At 48.0% G+C, this 26596-nt stretch overlaps 1 protein-coding gene across 10 annotated transcripts in view; it reads right to left on the bottom strand.

Annotated features, from left to right (window-relative positions):
• Window positions 1-26596, bottom strand: part of PPP1R12B (protein phosphatase 1 regulatory subunit 12B) — a 132634-nt gene that overhangs the window by 39951 nt on the left and 66087 nt on the right. For 8 of the 10 annotated variants that reach the window (XR_005703984.2, XM_040085701.2, XM_040085695.2 and 5 more), the window contains exons 13-19: window positions 25884-26069; window positions 25191-25376; window positions 11449-11539; window positions 10325-10477; window positions 9421-9604; window positions 8804-8916; window positions 7490-7534 (exon numbers count right to left, since the gene is read on the bottom strand). Coding sequence is in view for 9 of the 10 variants with exons in the window: in XM_040085701.2 (XP_039941635.1) it covers window positions 7490-7534; window positions 8804-8916; window positions 9421-9604; window positions 10325-10477; window positions 11449-11539; window positions 25191-25376; window positions 25884-26069 (958 nt within the window). In the remaining variant the exon portion in view is untranslated. The remainder of the gene's footprint in view (window positions 1-7489; window positions 7535-8803; window positions 8917-9420; window positions 9605-10324; window positions 10478-11448; window positions 11540-25190; window positions 25377-25883; window positions 26070-26596) is intronic. The other 2 variants (XM_040085703.2, XM_040085704.2) reach the window with 2 other exon arrangements.

The raw sequence follows: 26596 nt of genomic DNA, 5'->3' as shown, positions 1-26596 counted from the left end.
ACCCACAGCAGTGCCCAGCACTGGGTACCTGGTGGGTACCTCCTACAGAACCACAAATGGTTTGAAGGGACCTTAAAGCTCATCCAGTTCTACCTCCTGGGCAGGGACACCTTAAACTACCCCAGGCTGCTCCAAGCCCTGGCCAACCCATTCTCGGACACTTCCAGGCATGGGGCAGCCACAGCTTCCCTGGGCAACCTTGCCAGGGCTTCACCACCCTCACAGGGGAGAATTTCTTCCAAATACCTGATCTAAACCTCTCATCTGACAGCGGGAAAATGTTTCACCTTGTCCTGTCACTACATGTGACAAGCTCTAGTAAAAAGTCCCTCTCCATTTTTCTTATAGGTTCCCTGTAATGAGCAACAGGATATAAATTAACAAGAGCAGGTGGGAAATTCCTGCCCAGAAGGAGTTTTGCAGCTTAAGGACTCAACATCTTGACATACCGAACAATGAAGCAGCTTCTGCCAAATAATGTTACTTTTCATAGGGAAAGTCCATGTCCAAGAGCAAAAAACTAACAATGACTCTAAACATGAGGCTTTTTCTGAAGAGAAGCATGTGGGAGGTTATAAACTCTGAACAGAAAGTGACCTTTTAAAGACAAAAGGGACAAACAACATCACCACACATATCACAGCAACATACCATTTTCCCTACAGTGGTTGTTTCCAAACGATATTTTATTGCCAGAGATTTTGACTCCAATTTTCCAAACAAATTTAGATTACTCCTAAGTTCACTGCTAGCCATGAGACAATACAGCTCCTGCTTTTCATTCCTTCTGGATATGTCTGGGAGACAAATAATTTAATACATAAATGTGTGATGGCACCAGCCTGCACAGGATGGCAGCAGATGAGGACAATTGGCTTCATGGGGGTTTTGCCAGAGAGAAACATCCATAGAATACTGGAGTAAGAATGGTTTGGCTTGGGAGGGACCTTAAAGCACATCTCATCCCACCCCCAGCACAGGCAGGGACACCTGCAACCAACCCAGGCTGCTCCAAGCCCTGTCCAACCTGGCCTTGGACACTTCCAGGCACAGGGCAGCCACAGCTTCTCTGGGGACCCCATGACAGAGCCTCACCACCCTCACAGCCAAGAATTCCTTCTCCATATTCCATCTAACCCTGCCCTCTGGCAGTGGAAGTCATTCCTCTCTTGTCCTGTCCATGCCAAGCTTGCTCCAAGTCCCTCTCCAGCTCTCCTGGAGCCCCTTCAGGCACTGGAAGGGGCTCTGAGCTCTCCCTGGAGCCTTCTCCTCTCCATGTGAACACCCCCAGCTCTCCCAGCCTGGCTCCAGAGCAGAGGGGTCCAGGCCTCAGAGCAGCTCCACGGGCTCCTCTGGACTCATTCCAGCAGTTCCACATCCTTCCTGCGCTGGGACCCCAGAGCTGGATGCAGATTCCCACACTGGGGAGAAGGGCCAGACAGCAGGGCCTGAGCATGACACATCTCAATCCCATGTGCTGCAGCCCCCTCCCACTGCCCCCAGTCCCTTTTCTCCAAGGCAGACACCTGTGTCACTATGACACAGCCATGTGTCACCATGACACAGCCATCAGGGCCTACCCAGAAATCTCCTGCTGTAGGCAGGAGTTTTAATTCAGCAGATCAGATTTTTTTGGAGGATGACTTCAATCACATCAGGAGAGACATCCTCCCCCAGCCCACTGGATGACTGACACTGAGGTATGATTATCAGCTCCCAGAGGAGCCCAGAACCTGTTCCAAGTAGCTCAGCAATCAGAGATATTTCTCCTTTCCATAGTTTTGAACATGTCACGAGGAGACAGATTTTGACAGCTTCCCACTAAAAATGATGGGATACTCTGTTTCATGTATAGGCACAACCATACACTGTTAACCTTTAAAAAGTCAAAAATGATAACTATTAATAGACACAAAACAGTAGGGAGATTTATTGTGTCTCTGGGATATGGTCCAGGAGCAATGCTGCTCCTCAGGCCAGTGGGTCTGGGCTAACATTCACCCCGAAGCGAGCACTCCCGTTTCCTGGAGCGGCCGTGCTGTGTCCACACAGCACTGGAAAGAAGCACACACGTGTCACGGATCCTGCTGCCACCCTGTCCAGCACACTGCTCCCAGCTCCTGGGAAGAATACAAGGGGACCGTGTGCAATAGCTGCCATGGGTGCAAAGGGAAAGGAGCCTGGGGTGATCTGGGATCATCTGAACTGACTGCACAGGCCTCCAGCAATGCCATCAGCAGCCAAGGCAGCTGTGGGTGGCTGCTGCAGGGCCAACCCCAGCCCCATGGCTGCAGGGGAATGACTTGCTGACAACTGAGAAAGATCAGTCACCTCAGACAAGTCTGACAGCAATCTGCTAAAGCATAAAGTTACCTTCAACAGTTACAAGTTTGTGACCTTGCGTATCACTCCTGGAGGATTGGCTGTTTTGCTTCATCTTCCCAGGACTCACAGATTTTAGCTGGTTTTGTGTTACTCATCCCCATCACTGTTTCACATTACACCTTCCTAATTCAGCAGCTTGGTGAGTTAGAGGAATTCACCTGAAGGGATTTAGCTGTAACCCCGTAGTCACATAACCCACTCGGGTCACATGGCTTTAGGCACAAACAGTACGTTTTCCCCGAGCTGCAAACTGGTGCTCAGAGCTGGGCCGAGGAGTGAAGTGCTGTAACGAGAGGGAAAGCAGCCAGCCAGGCTAATGCCCTTCTCCATATACTGAGTTTAAGAAAAACCAACAAAAGCACATCAGGGTGGAGAACTCACAAGGCGAATCCTCTGTGCAGATGTGAAGCATTTTTGTAGGAATATTTGCAGAATGAATTTTAATTTCTCTGCTGTTTTCCCCCTCCATCTCCCAGAGAATCCAGAGCACTCCAGACACAATGAGGATGTTCTTCATCACATTCAAGCTCTATAGCAAAGCCTCAGCTCCTGCTCCTTCCTGCAGCACTTTGCTGCTATTTCATATTGCTATACATATTAAAGAACTTTCCTTGCAGCATACACAACCCATTAGAGCAATTTGTTTATAAACAGGACTAAACAGAGCCAATATCTCCCAGCCTTATGTTACACAGAATTAAATGCTCTCTAATTTAACTACACGATGCAAGTGACGCATGGTGCCACCTACGTGCCCTTGGACAGGAGCCAGATGGTTTCCCTCCCACATCACACCACATCTCTGCTAGAAATAAACATTCAAGGGTAAAACCAGGGGAAAACACTCATATCCTTAATCCCTAGAAGGGACCCCGGGCCAGCAGCAATGAAGCATAGGATGAACACTACCATATAGCACTGTCTGGATTGAAAGGATTTCAGTTTCTTATCAGCTGGCCAGAAGTTCACCTATTTTGTTCCTTTTACTGGTCAGCTTTCCCTTGTATCCCAACAAAATAGCTCAACCCTTGCAGACATACCTTACCATATTAGGCAATGTGAGTCCTGAAAGCAGAGGACTTGGAGCCTTCCTTGGCTTCCAAACACAGTCCAGAGGCACGGGGTTGGCTGCACGACACTGGGAAAAGGGGCAGCAACAACTGGGGACCCCCAGGGCTCCCAGGACACCCGCTCTGGCTACAACAGGACACTCACAAAACACTTAACAAAAGCTATTCCTGAACTTCTAGCTGTTCATCACATCCATCTGCCACAAAAGGCAAACAGCATGGCGACAAAAGCTGAACTAAAGCCTCTGTGGAAGGATAAAGTGGCACTAAAAAGCAAAATACAGGTGAAAAATAGGACACACCAAAATCAGGACTCCCAGGTCATAGCTCCGAGTCAGCAATAACGTTAAGACATTGAGTTTGTATAAGGAATTTTCCAGTTTGTTCGTCGTCCCTTAGAACTCATGGAATTAAGCTTAGAAATTCAGCCCTTCTACGACAGAGATTTAATTTATATTGGTATCTAGTTGCATCTGGTGATTTCATGGTAACAGTACAAGCAGGCAGAACACTTATTTACAAACCAGAGTGAGCCTGGTTCGTTCCATAAATCAAAGCACAGGGAGACAGGAATGGAGCCTATTTAATCCACTTACTGCAACAGTAATTCACAATCAAACGTTTCAGTGCTATTCCTCTATAAAACTTAATTCCATTAGTGTGTCTGGGGTTTATACTGGGCTATACAGACTGTCCTGAAGGCAGTTCATGACAACAGACATTTTGTTTGATACTTTTACTGCCCAGAAATTCTATTTTATGAACACAACACTCAGTGTATTCCTCTGAATTTAAAGTTTTCATTTGACAAACTCTCCCATGGGTGAGGCACATCTGTAATGCTCCAGCAGAGAACTGCAATGAGAAACAATTCTTTAAATGATTATAAACATTTTCTACTTGTTCTCTACACTCTGTCATTTAAAATGTATTTCTCTTCCAAATTTGCTCCTAATTGTTCCTGCTTTGCAATAGCAATGGCAGAAGTTGCCCAGAGCAGCTCTGGCTGCCCCAACCCTGGAAGTGTCCAAGGCTGGGTTGGATTGGGCTTGGAGCACCCTGGGATAGAGGGGGGTGTCCCTGCCCATGGCAGGGAGTGGCACTGGATGGGCTTTAAGGTCCCTTCCCACCCACACCAGTCTGTAATCGATTCTATTATTTTAAGTCAAGGCCAAGTCAAAGCCACCAGAGTCAGGGATAAAGAAAACCTGCTCTGAAGTGGAACACTGGAACACTCTCTTTAGTCTTCCTCATCATCCTCCAGCTGCTGCATCCCAGACTAGAACACTGATCCCTATCTGCACTGACTCTGTTGCCTCACCAAGACTGGAAATCGCATTGGTATTTTGCAGCCAGTGCCTTGAGGGAACACAGAAGGTTTCCCAGTGGCTCAGTCTGGATCTAACACAAGCTTTCAGACTCTCACAATTTTTATTTTCTGAGAAACACAGACAAAACTGTAGCCAAGCTTTTCCCCCATCTCTGTTTTGAGCTCAGGTCTCCCCGGACCACACAAAAACTCCTTCCTTTGCAGCTCCTTCCCATTGGAATCACAGAAAAACCTCTCTTAAAGCTGCTTCCCCAGAGGCTTTTTCCAGCTGAAGTCCTTGTACCCTTGAACTTTTATTCCACAATAAAACTTCATCTGCTCTTCCAACTTTCCACAGTGTACCCAGGCAGTCTGCATCCCAAGGAGGGAGGTGGGGTGGGAGCAGAACACACGGAGGATCCTGACACATCCCACTATGAGATCTCTTAGTTGCCTAAACCTCAGCCAAAGTGTCTGGGCTGGTTTCCCACTCTGGTGCTCATGAGCTCAGACAAAATAATTCATCCACTTCTGAGAATTAGAACAACATGGATTTGCTCCTATTTTTTTCCTAAGAACTGCCTTTACCTTTCCTGCGCTAGTCTCCAGCACTGCAGAGCTTGGAGGAGGGATTTCAAGTAAGGCCTTTTTTGGGCCTCCATGAAAATCATCCTGATAGCAGCCATGATATAAACACTGGAGAAAAAAATGCAACTGTTCCCATAAAATCAGATTCTTTGGGGCTCTGCTTCTAAAATGGGACACTCCAGACTGTTCAAGTTCACAACCTGGTGACATTTGGCACCTGCCATTCTAGAACTACAGTTGCTGAAGAATTAATGATTATTAACTGTACTCTCTTATTGGCACTAGAACTGAAAACAGAGAGCTGTTCCATGATTCATGCCAAAGTGATGGCCAGCTAGGACACAAATCTCTGATTTGGATCTCAAATAAACCAGAGAAGACTGATCAAGTGACATGATGCTGGAGGCACGCATTCAAGAAAATAAACTTGGAACTGCATAAAAACAAGAGGACTGGGGAAATGGGTGAAACAGCTCCAGCAGAGTGGGAGGAGAGTCTAAGCCAGGTCTAAAGTACATTGGGTGCATAAGAAACCACAGTGCTGGTGCCCTGAAGCACCTGCACAAGAGGGCTGATGGAACTGAAGGGAAGTTGCTCTGCTGTTAGGTGGATCATGGGAAGTGTCAGACAAAAGGAATTCTTGCTGTTAATTTGGGGAAAATCAGCATTATTAATTGTAAGAGACTAGGTGACCTTGAATTTTTGGGCAGCTGGGTTCTCCCAAAGTGTAGCTTATCCATTTACATGAGCAGTGAGGACTGTGCTCAATAAAATCTTAAGCGATTTTAGGACTCGGCTCCAGGAAGGCTCCAAACCTGCGGCCTCAGCTACTCTTTTGTCTTAATTTAGGTAATCTGGGACAACTTCCCAGAAGAACAAGACATTCCCAGCAAGTCCCCAACACGCCTGCTGGAAACAAAGTGTCCCTATTACGATTACTTTTTACACATTACAAAACTCCCCTCCTTCAGTCTTACTGTGAGGCAGCAGAAATGTCAAAACAATTTTAATGACGATAAATGGCCAAATCTTTCCTGCAGGGCTCAGTGAAGATTTCAAGAAACCCTGCGCTGTGATGAGCAGGAACTCCTGTGGGAAGAGCTGGCCTCCTTGAAGCAGGTGATGGTTCTGTGAGCAGGAATATCTCACATTTCAAGTGGAGTAAAGTGCAAAGTAAGCATTGGGAAAGCAAAGGCTGGCATGGAAAGATAAGCACACACTAAAAGCCATCCCAGCCCCACGTGAGTCTCTGGTCCCAGCAAGGCTTGCCGTGACTTTGCCGCATTCTGACTGAACATTGCAAGGAGGAAAACAGAGTCTGAAGAGTGTTATTGCCAATTTTCTGCAAAGAACCTGTTAAATTCCAACTAAATGATGCTTTAATCACTCTACTGCATTGCAAAGTATAGGAAAAGGCTGCCCCAAGTTCAATGTTCTCCAGTAAAAATGAAACATCCCACAAGCAGGCTGACCCCTATGCATTTGCTATTTCTCCCAGGTCTTCCACACTGCACTTTAATAGCTTGGAAAGGTATTTAGCTTTGACACTGTCAGAGTCAGTCATGCTGTCAGGCTCAAATGTGTTTCAGACAAAGACAAACAAAACCAAAGGAAACCAAGGTAATTTGGAAAGACTCAGTAATTATTGTAAAAGGAAAGAAAGGGCCTTAAAGGATGAGACTATTTCAAGAACAGGGGAACAACCTCTGATGTGCTGCCTGCAAAGACCATTTCCCCACAAGAAAACAAATCCGTGAGGAGACAGGAGAGCAGATTTCAGAAACACATAACATCCTGTCCAAAATAACAGCAATCCCAAGAACCAAGATCACACCTTCCCCAGGACACCGGAGATCTCAATGCCCTGGCACTGCAGCCCCTGCTGCATTTCCTCTAGGTTCCACAACTCCCGTGCAGCTCTCCAGGAGCCAACACTGAACTCAGGCCACTCTGCAGATATACCTGATCTTTCATAAGAGAAATCAGTAAGGAATTTGCTGCTTGGAACTACTTCCTTGCTCATACTCCTGAGCAAAGCCTGAACCTCTCCTACAGGCAAGAGAAAAAGCCACAGAACACTCTGCCACCAACACCCAAGAGCGACACATCAACGATTCAGACACGTGGTATCACTTACCCGAGTTTCCTTCACTTCCTCGTTTCCATCAACTTCATCATCATCCTAGGAGGAAAGGCAAACAATGTAATTAGGCAGCTCTGGAGACAACAAAATTTTATCCCAAGAAGGTAATGTGTTGTTTGCAGAATCACAGAATCATTAAGGGTGGAAAAGTCCAAGACCAACAAGTCCAACCTGTGACCAAACACACCATGTCAACTCCACCAAAGCACAAAGTGTCTGTGTGTGTTTTGAACCCTACCAGGAATGGTGACTGCTCTGGGCAGCCTGTACAAGTCCCTTAATTACCCTTTCAGTGAACAAATTATTTGATGCTATTGTTAAGAAAACTTCTGTCAAAAGCAATGCCTGTCCAGATGCTTTTGGCTAATCAGTAGATCAGGTTTGGTGTCCTAATGGCTATTTAGAAGATCTTGGTATTGAGGACACAATGACTCTCTTGAGATGGCTCCTGCCATTTCAGTGCTTCTGAGGATTTGGGAAGAAGTCACTAATACACTGAGAGAAAAAACCTGGAAGAGCTGCATATCTGAAATACTAACATAATATTGACTTCCAAAAGTATCTCCAGTTCAGTCAGACTCCAGGGGGGAAGTCTCCTCCTCCCAGGTATCCTGCACTTGTGTAGCATCTCTAAGCCACTGCCCTTTGTGACTGCTCCAGGATTTCATGGAGCAGATGTGAACTACCACAGCATCCCAGCTGACTCTGGACTCAACTTGTTAACCATAACTACATAATTCTTATTCTCTCCTGAAAAAGGTGATCTATTTCCCTACCGGAGGCTCTAACCAAAGTTTGGAGGGTTGGATTTCTTCCCTCAGACTGAAGAAATCCTCTGAAACCAGGACTAATAGAATTGACCACGACACAGACAGCTCTTCTGCGCTTCTGCTGTGAGTGTTCCCTGGTGCTGGGAGGGGACCCAGACACAAGTTTTTTCTTCTTGTCTTTCTTTCAAGGGGCCTAAAGAGCAGACAAATTTGTGCTTGAAGAAATTTGAAAATACTTCAGGTGGTTCATGCCCTCCTTCCAAAGGAATTTAACTTTGAATATCTCCTCTCCCATGTGGGCCCTTTCCCAGTCCTGCAGGGTTCCCATGATATGGGTCAGGAACAGGCTGCCCAGAGCCTGCTGCTCGGTCTGACAGAGGTCAAACAGGGATGTGAGATCTCTGGATATGCCAGTCTACAAGAGAGCTGGAGAGCAAAGAACTAATGGGAAATGAGTGGACTGGGAAGAAAACCATGAAGCTTGGAACTGGAAGAAAATTCACCCTGGAGTTTCTCTTTCTAAGGAACTCAAACTTACATCTTGTGTTGAGAAGATGATGCCAGTGCCTCTCCGTCTCTCCTTTGGCCGTCGCCGCTCTCGGATCGACTGTTTGTTCAGGGATCTGTCATCTGAATCCTGATCTTCACACTCTGGCCAAGCAAAGAAAGACTGCTTTGGTTTCGGTGATTTACATCTGTGCTTTCTACTACGGTTCTGGGGTTTTTTTCAAGCTGATCAAGGTCATCTTGCCTTGTGTTATATTACAAAGGCGCTATTAAACCAACTGAAATGGAATCTCAGTGTCCTACTACAGCTGGATACTGACGCTCCTTCCCTCAGCAGAGCCAGGAAGGTTACCCCAGCTGCCAGCTCTCCCCAAGTCATCCTGACATACTCTGTACCAGGGGAACCTCTTTCCCCAGCTCTGATACCTAAATGCTCCGTGATCACTATCTCATTTATTTATCCAAAAAAGAAAATATCCTTTTATCCCTCTGTGACAAGCAATAGGAATTTGTTTAACTTCATGAAACAAATTCGTTTTGTGACGTGGCAGCTCGCCTCAGAATACCAAGTAAACCGTACGCATTGGAAATTCCAAACCACAAGAAAACCCTTCAGCTTTGTCTGTTCTTCACTCTCCTGGCACATACCATTTTTCTCCATCTCCGTGGCCGCCGCTCTGAAATCTGCTGGATTCACGGAGTCCAGCCCTAGATATTTATTTGTTCGAGTCAGGTACGAGCTTGTATAGAGCAGAGGTGCTGCTGTGGAAGGAGACACAGGTGTCGTGGGTTTGTCGGGCTGGGCTGGGCCCCTCAATCGCCGATAGACGGTCTAGAAACAAAGAGCCACGACACAAAAACAGTACAATGAAAAGGCAGCAGCAGATTTTGGATTTCAGGGAACGCGGTAGTTTTTTCAGAGCGCGATGTTTTCTTCGCTGCTGCTGGAAGTGATCACCTGTGCTTGCCAGATCAGGTCCTTTCTATCAGATAAGGATGGATGTTAAATTGCACAGCCACACTGTAAGTGCACCCTCCACAGCTGGGAGATCTGTGATCAATCCCTTTGTCACTACAGCTGACCGAAGGAGACACAAGTTATCTAATAGAAATGTATGACTTAGAGTGAAAGAACCAGAGGTGGTGGCAGAGGCAGAAAACTGGTCTCTCCAGCTTTCTATTACACGTGGAACATCTGTGGAAAAATGTGAACACAAAGCCTCTGCCTAGACTGCACAGCACGGATGGATCCAGGCCACATTTCTATCATTAGCCTTCTCATTACACTTTCTGGGATTTACACCGTTTTATTTTCTGGCAAGAGACAGAAAGGGGAAATTCCCAGAGGAGAACGAAGGCACGGCTAAGCTCCAGCACCTCCACATCCACCTCCTTTGTGCTGAAGCGCTGCTCTTAGGCCAGCAGTACCTCTTCCAGCTAGCCTGTCCCCCTCAGAACAAAAAGATAACGCCCAAAGAATTTCTCCTGATGTCAGCACCCCTCCATGGCTTGGTTAGCTCTCAGGCAAGGGGTGCTGAGGCAGAAGGATCACCTCGTCGTCCGCACTCCTGCCCCAGCGCGCGCGGCTCTCGGGCCTCTCGCCGCTGTCGTCGGCTCTGTCGCTCTGCTGCTCCTGCGCCTGGCGCTCCGCCCGGGACCGGCTGAACGTGCGCTCGGCCTCCTGCAGATCCGTCAGCGTCACACCCTGCAGGGGAACGGGAGCCTTGATTCGTGCACACAATCATCCAACCCCACGCTGGTTTGGCTTGGAAGGGACCTTAAAGCATCTCATCCCACCCCCAGCACGGGCAGGGACATCTGCAACCAGCCCAGGTCGCTATGAGCCCCATTCAGTCTGACCTTGGACGCTTCCAGGCATGGGGCAGTCACAGCTTCTCTGGGGACTCCATGACAGGGCCTCACCACCCTCACAGCCAAGAATTCCTTCCCAATATCCCATCTAACCCTGCCCTCTGGCAGTGGAAGCCATTCCCCCTTGTCCTGTCACTCCAGGCCCCTGTCCAAAGTCCCTCTCCAGCTCTCCTGGAGCTCCTTTAGGCACTGGAAGGGGCTCTAAAGTCTCCTTGGAGACTTCTCCAGGCTGAAATTACATTTTCAGTCTTTCAGGTCAGTTTAAAATGCCACAGACTCACATCTGGTCAGGCTCATGTTTCATCCCTATGGTAAGAGAAAGGGAAGAATTCTGTTGCCTTTACTGTATTTCTCAGCCTATTGGCATGACCACTGACTCAGAGCAACCCAAATATACGTGATCACACTACAAACTAAGAGACAGGTACATTGCAGAAAGCTTGGAAATCTAACTCATGTATGTCTGTGGGAGGGTTTTGTAATAACTGCTTGAATGAAATTTTGCCAGAAGCTCTCCGAAACAGCGTGAGTGCAGAAAAGTCTCTTGTCCTACGAAATAATGTAAGAGCAGAAGAAAATCCCACCTCTTTACAGAATCATGGAATAGTGTGGATTGGACAGGACCTTAAAGCTCATCTCATTCCACACCCTGCCATGGGCAGGGACACCCCCCACTATGCCAGGTTGCTCCAAGCCCTGTCAACCTGTCCTTGGACACTGGGATGGGGCAGTCACAGCCTTTCTGGGCCACCAGTTAATCAGCTCTTCTCATCCTACACGACTGTGAGCATTTCCATTCTTTACCTGGGTAGACCTGCGAGTCTGCCGGGCCTGTCTGGATCGTGCCTTCCTCAGTGACTCTGCTTCCTCATCCCGCACCGGAGTCAGATATGACCTGGAAAAAAAAAAAGGGTGCAGAAGAGGTTAAAGGAAAAGCAGATGATCTGCCTTCCTGTCTCTGTAGACTCCTGAGCTATTATTCTCTTTCTCGTGGAAAAAAATTAATTTTAGCTCCATCTGCTATTGCTGTTTCTTTGGGACAACTTCCCCATGAGCAGACAATACACACATCTTCACAAAACCCTCTCCCCAGAGCCTCTCAATAAACCCTTTAATGCTGGACGTGTTCTGTTAAAAAGGTGCACCTAATCTCTACATTATTTGCTCAGTCCAAATCACTGCATCATTAGAAAAAGAACCCCACACCTCATAAACGCCCTCTCACTCAGACAAAAACCTAAGAACAGAAATCCTGTGCTGGTGCATTCCTCAGAGCCTCCTTCCTGTCATTATAGTCATGATCATATTTCTGCAATCTGCTGCCTTCATCAATATGAAACCCATCATGCCAGGAGCCGCTGAACTGCAGGCATCAGAGAGACACACGCCTCGGAAAGAGCAATAGAATTCAAGAAATGACCTTCACACTCTGTGCAAACCAATCTCCTTAACCCTGAAAAACCCACAGTTAAACACAGACCTGGGCACAACTAGATTTCATCAAAGCTGGGAGAATTCAAAAGAATTATTCACATGAAAATACATAAACGGCACCCTCTACTCTGGCATTCACTGGTTGGAACTGGTGAGGAATTGGGCAGTGCTTTGAGTCAAGGAGTGCACAGCAGTAAATTATTTCCATGCTGGAGAAGAGGTTCAGTCTTATGAACAGTTAATTAAACTTCAGCCTGGTTAATATGGAATGATTATTCACACTGGCCCATTGTACAGGGATGAGGGTGCTGGAATGTTCTTTGCAGGTCTATCACTGCCAGGTTAACACTGTACCAGAGGTCTGGATGTGTTCAAAGGGCAGTGAGCTAAGTGAGGGATGAAGGCGAATACACTTTGTCCTCGGACTCTTCCTGGTTTTAGTCAACCACCTTCATGGGAAAGGCTGAAGAGGATTTGCATCTGATCCAGTATGTTAAGGCATTTATTAGAAAGTTCACTAAACTGCTGTACTGCGACAAAACCACAGAGAATTCGTAAATTCGGATCATTCTAAAATAATCTGCCATGGAGGGTTTTATCCACCCTCAGGACCTGTGTTCAGTGCTGGTGCAGCTGTGCAGCAAATGCAGCCTGGCCTCCAGGGAGGAATCCCCTTCACGGGGGTTTCTTGCCTTGCAGGAGGTACAGAGTCACCTCCCAGCTCCTCAGGTGTTGTGGGGCTCATGTGAGAGGCTTCTCACCCGAAAGTGCTGCAAGGATTTGCCCTGATACATAAAGCCCTGAACATCCCTGATCTCCAGAGGCCAAGGAAAGTGCAAAGGATTGATTTTGTGCCAGGGATGCTGCACTGATCTCTGCTCTGTGACCAGGCACAGGACCCGAAGGAATGACGTGAAGCTGTCAGGGCAGAGTCAGGCTGGATATTGTGCAAAAGGTTCTTCCCCCAGAGGTGCTGGGCACTGCCCAGGCTCCCCAGGGAATGGGCACGGCCCCGAGGCTGCCAGAGCTCCAGGAGTGTTTGGACAATGCTCCCAGGGATGCCCAGGGTGGGATTGTTGGGGTGTCTGTGCAGGGCCGAGAGTTGGACTCAGTGATCCCTGAGATCCTTTCCCACTCAGGTGATTCCACGATTCTTTGAACTGTGCCCTGGGAGCTGCCTGCAATGGAGATGTCCCCAGCTGAGGGCCTGCAGAGCTGCACTCCCAGGGTGTGATTTATCACCTTCAAGAGGAGCCTCCAGCACAGCCCATGTGGATGCACTGCAGAGGAGCTCGTTTCTTCCCATCGATTATCCAGACAGGAACATGAGCGGTGATGGATACGGCAACAGGGGAAGTGCCTACACTTCAGAGGGATGACTGTCTCCCAAGAATCTGCTGTTTCATGAACAAAAAAAGCTGCTGCTTGATGAGTGAAAGCTGTGCAACTCCTAATTTTGCAGAGCAGGAGGTCTTCTCCTCGCCCTGCTGCAGTGTGTGCACTGTCCAGGTAATGGCACATTAAAGGAACAATCACCATTTTCTGTAATTTTTGACACAAGCAGAATCATTGCTATTTGCCCAACAGCCAGAAGCAATAAGCCACCTACAGCAAGAAGGCATTTGCAAAATACACTGCAAATGAAGTTCAGAGCAGCAGTAAAAAAAAAAAAAATATATATATATAAATTCCTGAAATATAAAAACCAAGTAAATTTGTAGTTCAGGATGGTAGGCAGTGTACTGCAATGGCTTTGAATCAGCGGAATTTACTCTGCAATGAGGACACAGGTATGTAGGAGCTACAGGTACAGAGAGGACAAAACAGGTTTTCAAATGAGTTTCAGGAAAGGTTTGGCAAATCTGTGGGGACCAGGTCAGCCCCAGGTGTGGGGAGGGGCTCTGCAGCAGGGGCAGGAGACTGCAGGACTCCCTTGGTGCAGCTCAGCCACAGCTTTGCTGCGGGTATGACAAGAGAAAAACCATTTTGGATCTCTTACCCCACCATCCTACCAGGCATTTTCCCTTCTTCTCCCCTAGAATTTACATAAAAATACAGATATATTACAGCACCATTAGCAACTCTGGGAGTCCAACCTCTAAGAGGGACTTGATCTCCAGCTGAGCACATCCTGCAGGTCAGCACGGCTCAGCCCGGGCCACAGCCACAATCGATCACCAACTTTTGGGCTCTTTCCATTTACACAATTCGTCACTTCCTGGAGTTCACCCAAAGCCATTTGCAGCATGAGATAACCGAATTTTCTGTGGCAAATCAGCAGAGCCACTGCACAATGACAAAGCTGCTTTCTGCAAGGGAGCAGCCACAGCCTTTTCCGAGTGCTGAAGGAGGGACCTAAACCTGCACACAGCAGCCTGGCCCTGCTGGCAGTGCCAGCCCAGGTGTGCCCTGCTGGCAGTGCCAGGCCAGGTGTGCCCTGCTTGGGACCCTGTGCGCTTTGCTTTTTCATCTGGGGGGAAAGGAGGGAAGAGACAGATTTTACAATGCGTTGCTTTGCTTACAAATTGAATTTTGAGAGACTTGAGTGTGCTTAAAGGGCTGGAAGACAGAGAGAACACATGCACAGGAAAGAGATGGAGACTCAGGGCTGGGCTGGGCTGGATGGCACAGGCAGAGCAACACGCTGCTCTCCAAAGCAGGAACACTGCAGAGCACAGCAGGCTGCAGGGCACAAGCACCAAATGGGGTGTGAGGCAGCCTCTGAACAATCCACGGAGTTTTTAATTATGTTTTAAAAGAACAAGCTGCTTGCTCAAGTGCAGTGCCTTTGTCATCCTATAATTCAAGCAAATATCTCAGGGTCCAAGGAGATCTTCAAAGGAAAGGCCCTATGTGTTTTGTTTCCCTGCAATAAGCTTCGTCTGAGAAATACTTGCAATAAGAGCAGCCATCACACCAAGCTCAAGGCATGTATAAAGCAGAACAGATTTTTACCAGAGTTTTGGCTGTAAGTTCAAGGAGAAGAATAGAAATCGTTCAAGATGTGTATGTGAGAGTCAGCAAAACCACTGCAGAGGTTTACAGCTCCCACAGACAGAGACAAGTGTGTCCTGCTGCCCTGAGAGAGCTACAGGCTTCTGGTTTGTGTATTAGCTAGGAAAAAACCTGGTAAGTGACTGATGAACCTGGCTCCCACTTAATTCTGCCTATTTTCAAGAAAACACCTATTTTTGTCTGTCAACTCTTTCATCAAGGATAGTGTAAAACTCAAATGGACCCCAGCTACTCCTCACCACGTCAAGGCAAAAGGAGCTGCAATACAACACCAACAGAAGGGGAGATTCAACCCAGGAAATAGGAAGGCTGGATGTACAGGCTGGTAAATCAGGAATACAGAAGCAAAACTGTGTTAGAGAATGCTGGCCAGAGGAAAAGAAAATATTCTGAGGAGAAACTAATCCTAAGACAAGGGTGAACAATGCAAAAAAGAGAGTTACAATGCCCTGTTGGTTGGTGCTCAGGTAACAAGAACAAAAGATTAATTTCTCCATGAAACACACACTCTTCTGATAATCCTTTTATGACACTGGTCCCTTTGCTACAGTCCTTCAGACACTCAGAGCTTTAAGTGTTTCTGGCAAACACCATTCACCACCACAGAGTCCTTCAGCAGAACATCACCAAGTCCCAGAGGGAACTGCAAGAATGTGCAAAATTCGAGTTTTACATCACCTATGCTCTGTGTGGCAGAGCAACTGTGGCTGCCCCATCCCTGGAAATGTTCAAGGCCAGGTTAGATGGGGCTTGGAGTAGCCTGGGATAGTGGAAGGTGTCCCTGCCCGTGGCAGAGGGTGAAATTAGATGAGCTGTAAATTCCCTTCCAACCCAAACCTTTCTGGCATTCTGTGAACACCTGGCAACAAATCTGGAAGCTAAACATCCACCATGTTCTACAGCTGTTCTTTTCGCAGACTGGGTTCAAGGAATTTCATTCTACTGTCAGGATTGAAAATTGAGATACATCCCCAGACGAGCTGCACTGGGCCATGACAGGTTCCCTGCAGCCAGCACAGTAAGAACATGAACTGCACACAGTAACTGGTTCATCAGAACAGCTGTCCCCAGTCTCTGAATGAGACTCTGCTGGTCCTGAACTGGAGCCAGGCTTGATGGGGCTCTTCTGGAGGAAAGCTCTTCCCAGGCCCTCTCCAAATCCTCTCACCTCTTTCTAGCTTAGAAGTGACTCTGAACTACACTCACTAGACTAGAACCAACAGCGACAGTTTTCTTGGAAGCCAGGACAGACTTTTGGCTCTTCCAAGTCCAGGTAACACAGGTAAGGGAAGCCAGGCAGAGGTTTGGCTCCCTGTGCACAAGGAGGTGTGTTCAGGACATGGCAAGCCATGTGGCTACTCAGACCTAAAATGTTTGAAATTTCTCTTCTTAAGAGTACAGTATCCCTATTCCAAACACTGCAGTGATTTTAAAAGTCCTTGTCACACATATATTTATTATTCAGGCATACACACATATATGTATGTTTTATATATATATATATATGTATATTAAAAACTCACATGTGCAATGAAAAAAGGAAGATTAAAAAAAAAGTCAGCAAAAGTCTGAAATACAGATACTGTTCCCCTGGAAACAACTGGAAAAATACAGCACCCCAGCAATGCATTCCTACAAACTGGAGAGCTGCCATTAGCAAATAACTATCTGTAAGCTGGAGGAGGGAGGATAAGCAAGTGCAAGTTTTGCAGGCAACAATGCTGACAGCAGTTCCCAAAATACAATCCCCTGAGTTAGAAAATGAACTATGTCCCCGGCAGCAAGTCAATCATTGGCAGCTACATGAAAGAAGTCGGAAAAAGAAACTTTCCTGCTCTTTTATCCAAGCAACAGGTTTTGATTCTTCCCTGAATTTATCCCTGCGCTGACATGCTCTGCCCATCAGCCCACTGCAACTGGAAATAGTCATTAGAGAAACTGCCAGAAGCTGGATGTGCTCTGAGAGACCCTTCCAGGCAGGAGAGAAGGATAACACATCAGACCGTGAGTGCTGGAGCTGGGAATGAGGTGGGGGGCAGCCTGACAATGCCGAGCTATTTCATCAGCTGAGGACAGAAGGATAACAAGATCATAGTACTAACGCCTTTCACAGCTGGCTCGAAAAGCCTTGGCTGAGAAGTCCCCATTTTCAGGCTTTTGCTGCTGGGAGCTGTCATGTTTCAACCCGGACAATGAATTGTCAGCTCGTGCAAGTTTCAGTGTCTGAATTTCAGCCCTATGGTTACAGGTTGATTAGCAGGTTCACTAACAGCAGATTAACTTCTTTATTTCCCATAGCTCTGCTTTGCTCAACACGTTCAGGTGCTGATCCCCAAGAGATTAAGAGACTTGTGAGGTTTGCCACTTGTTAATCAAAACAACCAGCTCCCTTTATCCCTGCAGGACTCCTGTTTCCATGGGACGTTTACAATGGGCTGAAGTTACACATATGACAGCTGAGGCTACAGGAACACTTCCCATCTGGGAGTTCTGGACAATTTTGGTCCTTTCCCATGCCCCAGCCCTGGAAATGTTCAAGGGCAGGTTGGATGGGGCTTGGAGCTACCTGGTCTAGTGGAAGGTGTCCCTGCCCATGGCAGGGGTGGGACAGATGAGCTGTAACATCCTGACCAACCTTCCAACCCAAACCATTCTATGGTTCCATGTTCAGGTCTGTGTGTGCCTGTCAGAGAGCAGAGCTGCTCCTTCTGTGCTGTGCCCCCAGAGCAGCTCCTTGTGCCTCCTTGGCAGCCTGGACTGCTCCAACACGAGGAGTGCTCGGGTTGCAGACCCAGCTGGGAACACAGCCCTGCAACCCCTCTGCCAGAGGAGTAAAATACAGCATGGGTACTCCTGAGAGCTCACCAAGTTTGGGGCTGGGGGAGTCAGCACATACATGAGAAGCTTTTAACGACCAATGTAATCCCTTCACATTAATGTCACTCAGCATTATGGTGAAGAGTAAAAAGGCAACAAACGTCACAGTGATCATATTCCCTAAACTGGCTGCAGTAACAGTTGCTGTGAACTCAGACCTTTAAACTTCTGCCAGAAGAGGAGAACATGTACTTGTTTAAAAAACAAAAATAATCCAGAAATTCTTTCTGTAAGAAAAAAGCAAAGAGTGCTGCACCCCCAGAGCAGAGGCAGCCAATAACACCTGAACTGACAGTATGACCCGACTCTGAGACACTGAATGTGCCAGCTGTGACCATCACAACTGCAAAGCTTACTAGGATGGAATATTTTGCAATTGTTTGTGTTCAGCACAGGACTTCAGGTGTCAATACACAGCACTGAGTGGGTTGTCACCGTGCACTGTCTGCAGTTCTCAGGAGCTTCAACTTTGCATTAAAAATGTGCAGCAGGACCTGGAGCAGGATGGAACTCCACTTCCTGCCACTGATAAAGGAAACCAATATCCTGCCTCTGCAAGCATCCCTCTCATTTGCAACTAAACCAACACAATCTGACATTTTCAACAACTTTAAGCAGACCTGTTACAGCTTTCCCAAAAGCTGGTTTACAGTCTGAAACAGGAAAATTTTCCAGGGCAGAAAATCCCTGGGGGAAAAAAAATTAACTTGGCAAAACTCTGAGTATTTGAGAAATTGTCTTTTGCAACTAAAAAAGAACGTAAAATCAAAACTTGGCGGCGATAAAGAAAGTTCAGCTGCTGAAGCAGATAAGCCCAAGGAGCAATGTTCGACTGCCAGTGCACTCCAGCAGCCTTCCACTGCCACCTTGTGGGAGCAGGAGATGCCTGAGCAGCTCCGAATTAGGCAAAATATCACTGAATGTTAATAATGTATCAAAGATTTCCATTTCCTACTGAGTCACATTGCCATTTTTTAGCCCGTGGCTCTGGTTCAATTTCCAGTGTCCACTGTTCCCAGGAACAGAAGATTAAGTCTGCACAAAAGCTTTCCAAACAGAAATGCCAGGGAGGTTACCTGGCTTCCTTGGCTCCTCCACCTGTCACATCCCCAGGTCAACACCGTGGAGCACAGAATTTAACACTACAGCTGATTTAGTGCTGAATTAGCTCTCAGCTGTAGTGACACACAAGATCTCTACAAATATTTCAGGTTGGCTTCAATGGACATTTTGGACGCAGAGAAGTAGCTGAACTCGTCCGAGTTAGTAAAGCCCAGCCCCTGAGCATCCGAGCAGTGGCACTGGGATGGCACTGGAGCCAGCAGGTGCCTTTGGCACTGTTAGAGCAAGGGTGAAGCGCGTGCAGCAGGGCAGTGTTCCATTAGTAAGCCAAGAATTGCACACACACTCGGCACGGGCGGGGCTGGGGAAAGGCAGCTTTACCTTCTGCTTGCTCCACGCTGCCGAGCTGCAGTTCTTTTACAATGCTTAGCTCAAGTGGTCCCTGCTTCCTTCCCTTGACCATTCCTGAAGGATCCTGCATGGACTCCTGCTTTTGTTAGCAGGCCAACCCACGGTCTGGGCTCCCCTGCCTAAAGCAAATGCCAAAATATCCACCCCCCTTCCCCTGAGGCCTGGCTGGATAAAGCCCTGGCGGCTGAGTTTCCAGCGCACACCTGCTCACCGCCCCTACAGGAAACTGCACTGACCCCGACCCACACCTCGACCTTACTCCAAATAAAAATGCAGCCTGATTTCTGATCCAGCAAGAGCCATCTCGCCTCTTCCCAACAGGGACAATCCCATGGGCAGCAGAATTCCTGCCCTCCCACGTCATCTCCACCAGCAGCCTTTGAAAAAAGGGACAACTTTATCTGAAAGCGATTAACTGCAGAGGCAGTGGCAGGGAAATGCTGTCACAGCAGGTGCCAGATGATCGTTCAGTTCTTCACAGGAGAGAGAAACCTCTTAACTTCTTGTTGTCCACTGTGTAGTGTGGACAGGAATCCTTTCCCTGCCCTGTAGCAGCCCCTTGCATGAGCATCCCACTGCTCTGCTTCCCCAGGGACCTCTCCCAGGAGATTAGGACCACTCAGCTTTACATCAGTCAGTGATAAGGATTATAGAGTCAAATGCTATTAAAAAATGACAGCAGCCAGCTACTGCTCACAATCTTTCCTGGCAGCTCCTCCCAAGCAACATTTAAATACCCCTTGAATGCAAATCTCATAGTTTAACTTTCACAGAGATCAGGGACATTTATTCCATTTGTCAGATCATAAGGGTTAAGGGACATATCAGGTGCCATACTCTTCCCAGAGGAGGCACCCTCAGAATGGCCAGAGGACAAGAACCACGAGGTAAAAGGACTTGCCAAAAATTGCTCATCTAACAGTACTGATGGAGGAGGATTCAGTTATTAGTATATTAATAATATATGCTACTATAATTAGCAGCTGGATCCTTAGAATGAAAAATAAATTCCTCTTGGGAATGAAGCAGGAAGCAGAAGTGTTTGTCAAACAGTTACCTGGCATGTCAGTAGATTTCCTTCAGCTCAAAGGCATTTCTAGGGGAGACTTCAGAGGGCAAGAAGGCATGGGCTGAGCAGAGCTGCCAGCCCCAAAGCTGCCCAGAAAACAAGTCCTGCTCTGGATTTATCATGGAATGATTTGGGTTGGAAGGGACCTTAAAGTTCATCTAGTTCCCCCCTGCCATGGGCAGGGACACCTTCCACTATCCCAGGTTGCTCCAAGCCCCATCCACCCTGGCCTTAGATACCTCCAGGGATGGGGCAGTTTTATGAGACACTGGTCAGAATAAATTAAAAAGGAGGAGAGAGATGAGCTTCCTGTCTCTAAGAGCACGTCTGATGGCAAGGGATGGAACCACCCTGCTGGAACCTTCCTGAAGAACAGGAAGAACACACACAATGGTAGAACTCAGTTGTCTGAACACAGTGGGGGTGGGGGGGTGTTAAAAAAAATTAAGTCCTAATTCTTGCTGAACCAAGAGAGACTTTGAATTCAGAGTCCTTTTAAATAACTGAGAGCATAGACTTGCCTTTCAGAAGCACTCAGGAAAAGCATGTCTCACCCCACGTGCCAGCTGTGGGCTGCACAGTCACCTTTCCAGCTGTTCTGGGAACCGAAATTTCCAGAGAGTATCAAAAGCTTCAGCCATATCTCCGACTTTCCTTCCAGCACAGATATCTCATGGCTCAAGTGACATTCCAGTATGGCAGGATGTCCTGCAGCCCCTTTCTAAGCCCATGGGACAGAGCTCCAAGCAGCCCAGACCTGTGACACCAGGAATACTCTCACAGGGGTTGCAGTGCAGGACTCCCAGGAGAAGCTGTGACCAGAACCCCGCACTGAACCAGCACAGATAAGGGCACAGAGAACTTGGGGAAGAACTTTTGGTGGCGCTAGAGGCCGCTGTCACCCTGGATGAAGGTGGATAATCCAGCACTGGGCTCCAACCAACAGAATCCCCCATTCCCCACCATCTATAGGCACCCAGCAGAAATGAGGAAGCTGTTAGTTCTGCCCCAGGAAGAACAGGGTGAGGTACTGCAGGCACAACATCCACGCAGCTGAAATCCACCCTCAGCAGAGACAGGGCTGTTTGAGCTCAGTGGACAAACACACTGACAATGGGAGACAATTTGCTTTTGGCAGGAGATCATCAAAATGGCCAGACTGCACTGCTCATCAGCAGCTCCAAAATTCCCAGAAAAAAACCTAAAAGAAACTGCCTGGCACAAGCACTGGCTGTGGGAGATGGCACATTTCCAGCTCACAGCAGCAGCACACTGCAGTGCTGCAGAGGAGCATTAGGAGGCTGGGATGTGCAGCAGGACACACAGAACACACATGGAGCAGTGTTGGGATGTGCAGCAGGACACACAGAACACACATGGAGCAGTGTTGGGATGTGCAGCAGGACACACAGAACACACATGGCAGTGTTGGGATGTGCAGGACACACAGAACACACATGGCAGTGTTGGGATGTGCAGCAGGACACACAGAACACACATGGAACAGTGTTGGGATGTGCAGCAGGACACACAGAACACACATGGAGCAGTGTTGGGATGTGCAGCAGGACACACAGAACACACATGGAGCAGTGTTGGGAGGTTGGGATGTGCAGCAGGACACACAGAACACACATGGCAGAGTTGGGATGTGCAGCAGGACACACAGAACACACATGGCAGTGTTGGGATGTGCAGCAGGACACACGGAACACACATGGCAGTGTTGGGATGTGCAGCAGGACACACAGAACACACATGGCAGAGTTGGGATGTGCAGCAGGACACACAGAACACGCATGGCAGTGTTGGGATGTGCAGCAGGACACAGAACACACATGGCAGTGTTGGGATGTGCAGCAGGACACACGGAACACACATGGCAGAGTTGGGATGTGCAGCAGGACACACAGAACACGCATGGCAGTGTTGGGATGTGCAGCAGGACACACGGAACACACATGGCAGTGTTGGGATGTGCAGCAGGACACACAGAACACACATGGCAGAGTTGGGATGTGCAGCAGGACACAGAACACACATGGCAGTGTTGGGATGTGCAGCAGGACACAGAACACACATGGCAGTGTTGGGATGTGCAGCAGGACACACAGAACACACATGGCAGTGTTGGGAGGCCAGGATGTGCAGCAGAACACATGGCACACACATGGTAGCAGCCAGGCTGAACCCCTGGCACATCCAGCCCTGGCACTGACCAGGCATGGCCCAGCTGGCACCATGCAGCACTGCACACCCCAAATGGACCTCTGCTCTGCTGCTCCTCTGCCGGTTGTTCTTTCATCCCCCTTGTAATCTACACTATTTCCCAGCATTTACTGGAGCATTCCTGACCAATTCAGCTGGAAAACAAGGAGCAGGTGAACCACCATGGGTCAAACACTGTGGTGGGGCAGGGTAAGGCTTGCTGGCCACCACAGGATGCAAATCAGCACTCCAGGGCACTCTGTCAGTCGTTCATCCCCAGCCCTAAGAAGCCTCTTCTGCCTTAACCTTTTGGCTTCACATACATAATTGCGAGGCCACAAGTTTGGAGATATCCCTATGATCTAATATTAGATGATGAGCCTGTTTATGTTTTTGTTGCTAAGAGCAAGCTGGCGCTTTGGAAACACCGAAGCAGCCCAAACACTCCTGCAACAGCTGCTGCTGGGAACTGAAATCCATACAGCACAGCCCTGACAACTGTCTGCCATTTGCCTTTTTATTTTTCTGGAATTGGTCTCCTTCCCTAATAAGCTCTTCCCGTTTAGGTGACTTCCCCTGTGTCCCTGGGTCCATGTTTCCTAGTTCCAACGTGCAGGAAGCTCCCAGTCACTTTATCCCACTGTGAGGATGTACATTCATCAGCAAGGTTTCCTCCCCATAAGCACAATACATCATTTCTGGGCTTTTTTCCTCAAAGCATCAAAGGTGGGAGGAATTTTCTGGTGTTTTCTCTTTACGTTACCATAATTCACAGGAGATGGCTCTCTAATAAAAATGCAAGAGACAAACAGATCTTCTGTATTATTTATAGAAACAGATTTGGCAGTAAATGCCAACGCAGTAATATTAATGGATTTTTTTTGGGCATCTACAAGGAACTATCCCAGTCCAGTTCTTAATCTGCAGACAGTGCTGGAAGTCTGGGAGGACTCTGAGCAGCCCACTTCTGCAGGGAAAAATCTGTTTCTGCAACTTCATTCTGGGTTTGCTACAATGGAGAGACCATTGTGAAAGGGCTGAAGTGAGACCTGAGAGCACAATACTCACTCTGTCCTCTTGCACAACCTCCCTGGGCACTGGCAGTATCTTTTGGCAGCTCATCTCGATTGAGTTGCAAATGACCCCAAGCCAAGTGACCTCCAGGAACTGCAACAGGAGCACACAGAGGCACTTCCAGGGCTAACCCAAGTGTTTTCACATCAAAGATACCCTACAGTGGCTAATGCAAACTGTCCCTGCACACAAAGTTGATGAATGTGGCTCCTCCAGAACGTTTTTATACCTTCCAAGTGCTCCCTGTGCTAGCTCTGGAAAAAAAAAATCTCCCAAATGCCATTACAAGTTTGAGTATTTTCCAAGAGAACAGCCCATCTTGCTTGGACGTGCTGCAGGTGAAGCTGAGCAGCAGCTCAGCCCCACCACCTTTAGCCTTGTAGGCTGATAACTCCCATTACTGTTTTTGCCATCCTTTGGCCTCGGGCCATTTAAGATGTGTCAGAGCACTATCTGCACTCAGGAAGGGTTGTATTTCAATAAATCACTATGACAGTTTGGAAGAATCCAAGCACTAGATACTCTACATGAACTCACCGCTGGTTAGAAACACCCAGTTCATCGCTGCATTTTATTTATTACTATTTGCTTTCACTGATGCCATTAGAAGAGACTGATTTTGTAAAAGTTACCCTGTTTGCAGGAGGAATATACGGATCATTTCACATTCTGTAATTAATGGACAGGGTGAAGTTCCTCTGAAAAGAGCTCTGTCTCCCCAGGTTTGTATTTCCCCAGTCTTAAAATAACACCATGTGATAAGAAAGAGATACCACCAGCTGGAGTCAGAGTCATTCCCACTGCTGCTGCTGCTGGCATGGCCTCAGCTGCACATGGCAGTCTCCCTCTCTGGCCTTTCCAGTCAGTCAAAGCCATACCTGCTGCTGGAGTCCAGCTCCTGCTGTGTCACACACTTACACACCCCAGGAATGTTTGTTTCCTCCCACTAACTGCAAAGGGAATCTGGGGACCTGTGCAGCACAGATGCCTCCATCAGGGCAGAAGTAAACACAACTGAGCTGAATGAGAGGGACAGATTTTATCTGAACGTATCTCAGTACAATGATCTTTTTAGGATGGGACTCATTTTACAGAACGCACTGCCAGTGGCTGTTCTGCAGCATGTCCCTGCAAACACACTGGGATCAGGCTGAGATTAGGAGCTGAGATTAGTACTGAAGAAAAAAACTGAGATGCTGAAGAGACAAGCAGAAAATTATGAAACTAAATTTAACCACCAAGCCAGTGATGATTCAGTTCAAAACCCTCAGACAGAGTAGGGACAGCAGGCTGGGAATTTCATGGAGCACCTAAAAACCAGTCGTTACACCCCCACCATCACCACCATGTGACAGCTGCCCACGGAGGAGGCCACCAGAGCCCACTCCTCACTGACCTTCTGCGCTCCCTGGCCTCCTCAGCCGAGAGGTCCTTCCCTGGGGCGGAGGCTGCCCCGGCATTCCCGGTGCCGTTGGCAGTGCCGAGCACAGCACGGTTTGTGATTACACCTAGAGGGGTGCTGGCACAGCTGCCCTCTGCGTTTTTCTCTACGGCAGAATCAGTTTGTTGCCTGAAAGGGGCTCTGAAATAGAGAAGACATATGGAAAGCAAAGCAAGTGAACTCCAGTGCTGATCGAGCTCGACCTCCTCGATGGAGCACGGACAGTTCATCCTCCTCGCCTCACACTCGTGTTTGTAGAGAACAGCCACAGCAAAAGGAATTTCACAAAACTAGGGAGAAGAATGAGCAGGAGGAATTAATAGCCTTCACATCTCTGTTAGTAGCAAAAATGACCTGAAAAATGTACCTAGTGAATAAGCAGAAGGAAGAAACTCCAAGAGCTTGTACACTGAGCACCCGAGGTCACAGGGACGGAGGGCACAAGGGACACACTCCGGGCTGTCACCTGCCTGCCAGTCACACCCACCACTGGAACTGTCCAACACCACCATCCTGGGATTGTTTATCATTCTGGAACTGCTTATCAGCACTTCCCATGTGGAAGCACACCTCAAATCCCTAATCCACTCTGGAACTTCCAACCCAAACGCTGACTTTTGGAGTTCTATCTCTGCTGGGAGCCGTTACCTGGTGTTGTGGCGGGCTGAAGCAGGAGTGTTCACACCGAGAGATGTGGGACAGCAAGAGACAGGTTGCCACGGGGTGCCCAGGGAGGTAGATGAGCCAATGGCAGTGGGTGAGGTAGCTAGAGATGGACTGCGACTGGCTGAAATGTAGGGACTGCTCAGGTCACTACTTCTACCAAATGAAGCACTGTAAAACATCACAAAATCACGTCCTTCAGAGCACAGTAAATATTCAACAGCACATCCCACAGCTGGGCTGGCAGCTGGGAAGAGAGCAGGCACCACACGGCAGCAAAACGTGTGCAAGGAGATCGGTGAGACGTGGAGCTGGCACCGGCTGCCCACACAGGCCAGCGCCAGCAGAGCCCTGCTTAGCTAAGCCTAGCTCAGTTCCAGCGAGAGAATAACGGCATGGGGGTGAGTTGGGGAGGATCAGGGAAGGAAAAAACCCTGCTGCAGTGAAAGCAGGGCACATGGAGCACCCTGTGCCCAGGGGAAAGGTGGGTGCAAGGATGAGGATGCTTAAAGCAGGAAAGGAGGGAATGACGTAAGCTGGTCTGGCCGCATCAGCCCTGAGGATGTCCAAGACTTCAGTTTTAAGAATTTATTTCCAGTGGCTTAAAGTTTTGGCAAAGACTCAGATCAATTCAGGCTTTAATTGTCTTTAAGACATGTTTGGCACAAACTGCATTTCTAGAAAATAGCTAGCACAGC

The sequence above is a fragment of the Hirundo rustica genome, chromosome 24, assembly GCF_015227805.2.
Source record: "Hirundo rustica isolate bHirRus1 chromosome 24, bHirRus1.pri.v3, whole genome shotgun sequence".
In the NCBI taxonomy this organism is placed as follows: domain Eukaryota; kingdom Metazoa; phylum Chordata; class Aves; order Passeriformes; family Hirundinidae; genus Hirundo; species Hirundo rustica.
The sequence above is the reverse complement of the archived record's forward strand: the minus strand, read 5'-3'. Positions and strand labels throughout refer to the sequence as shown.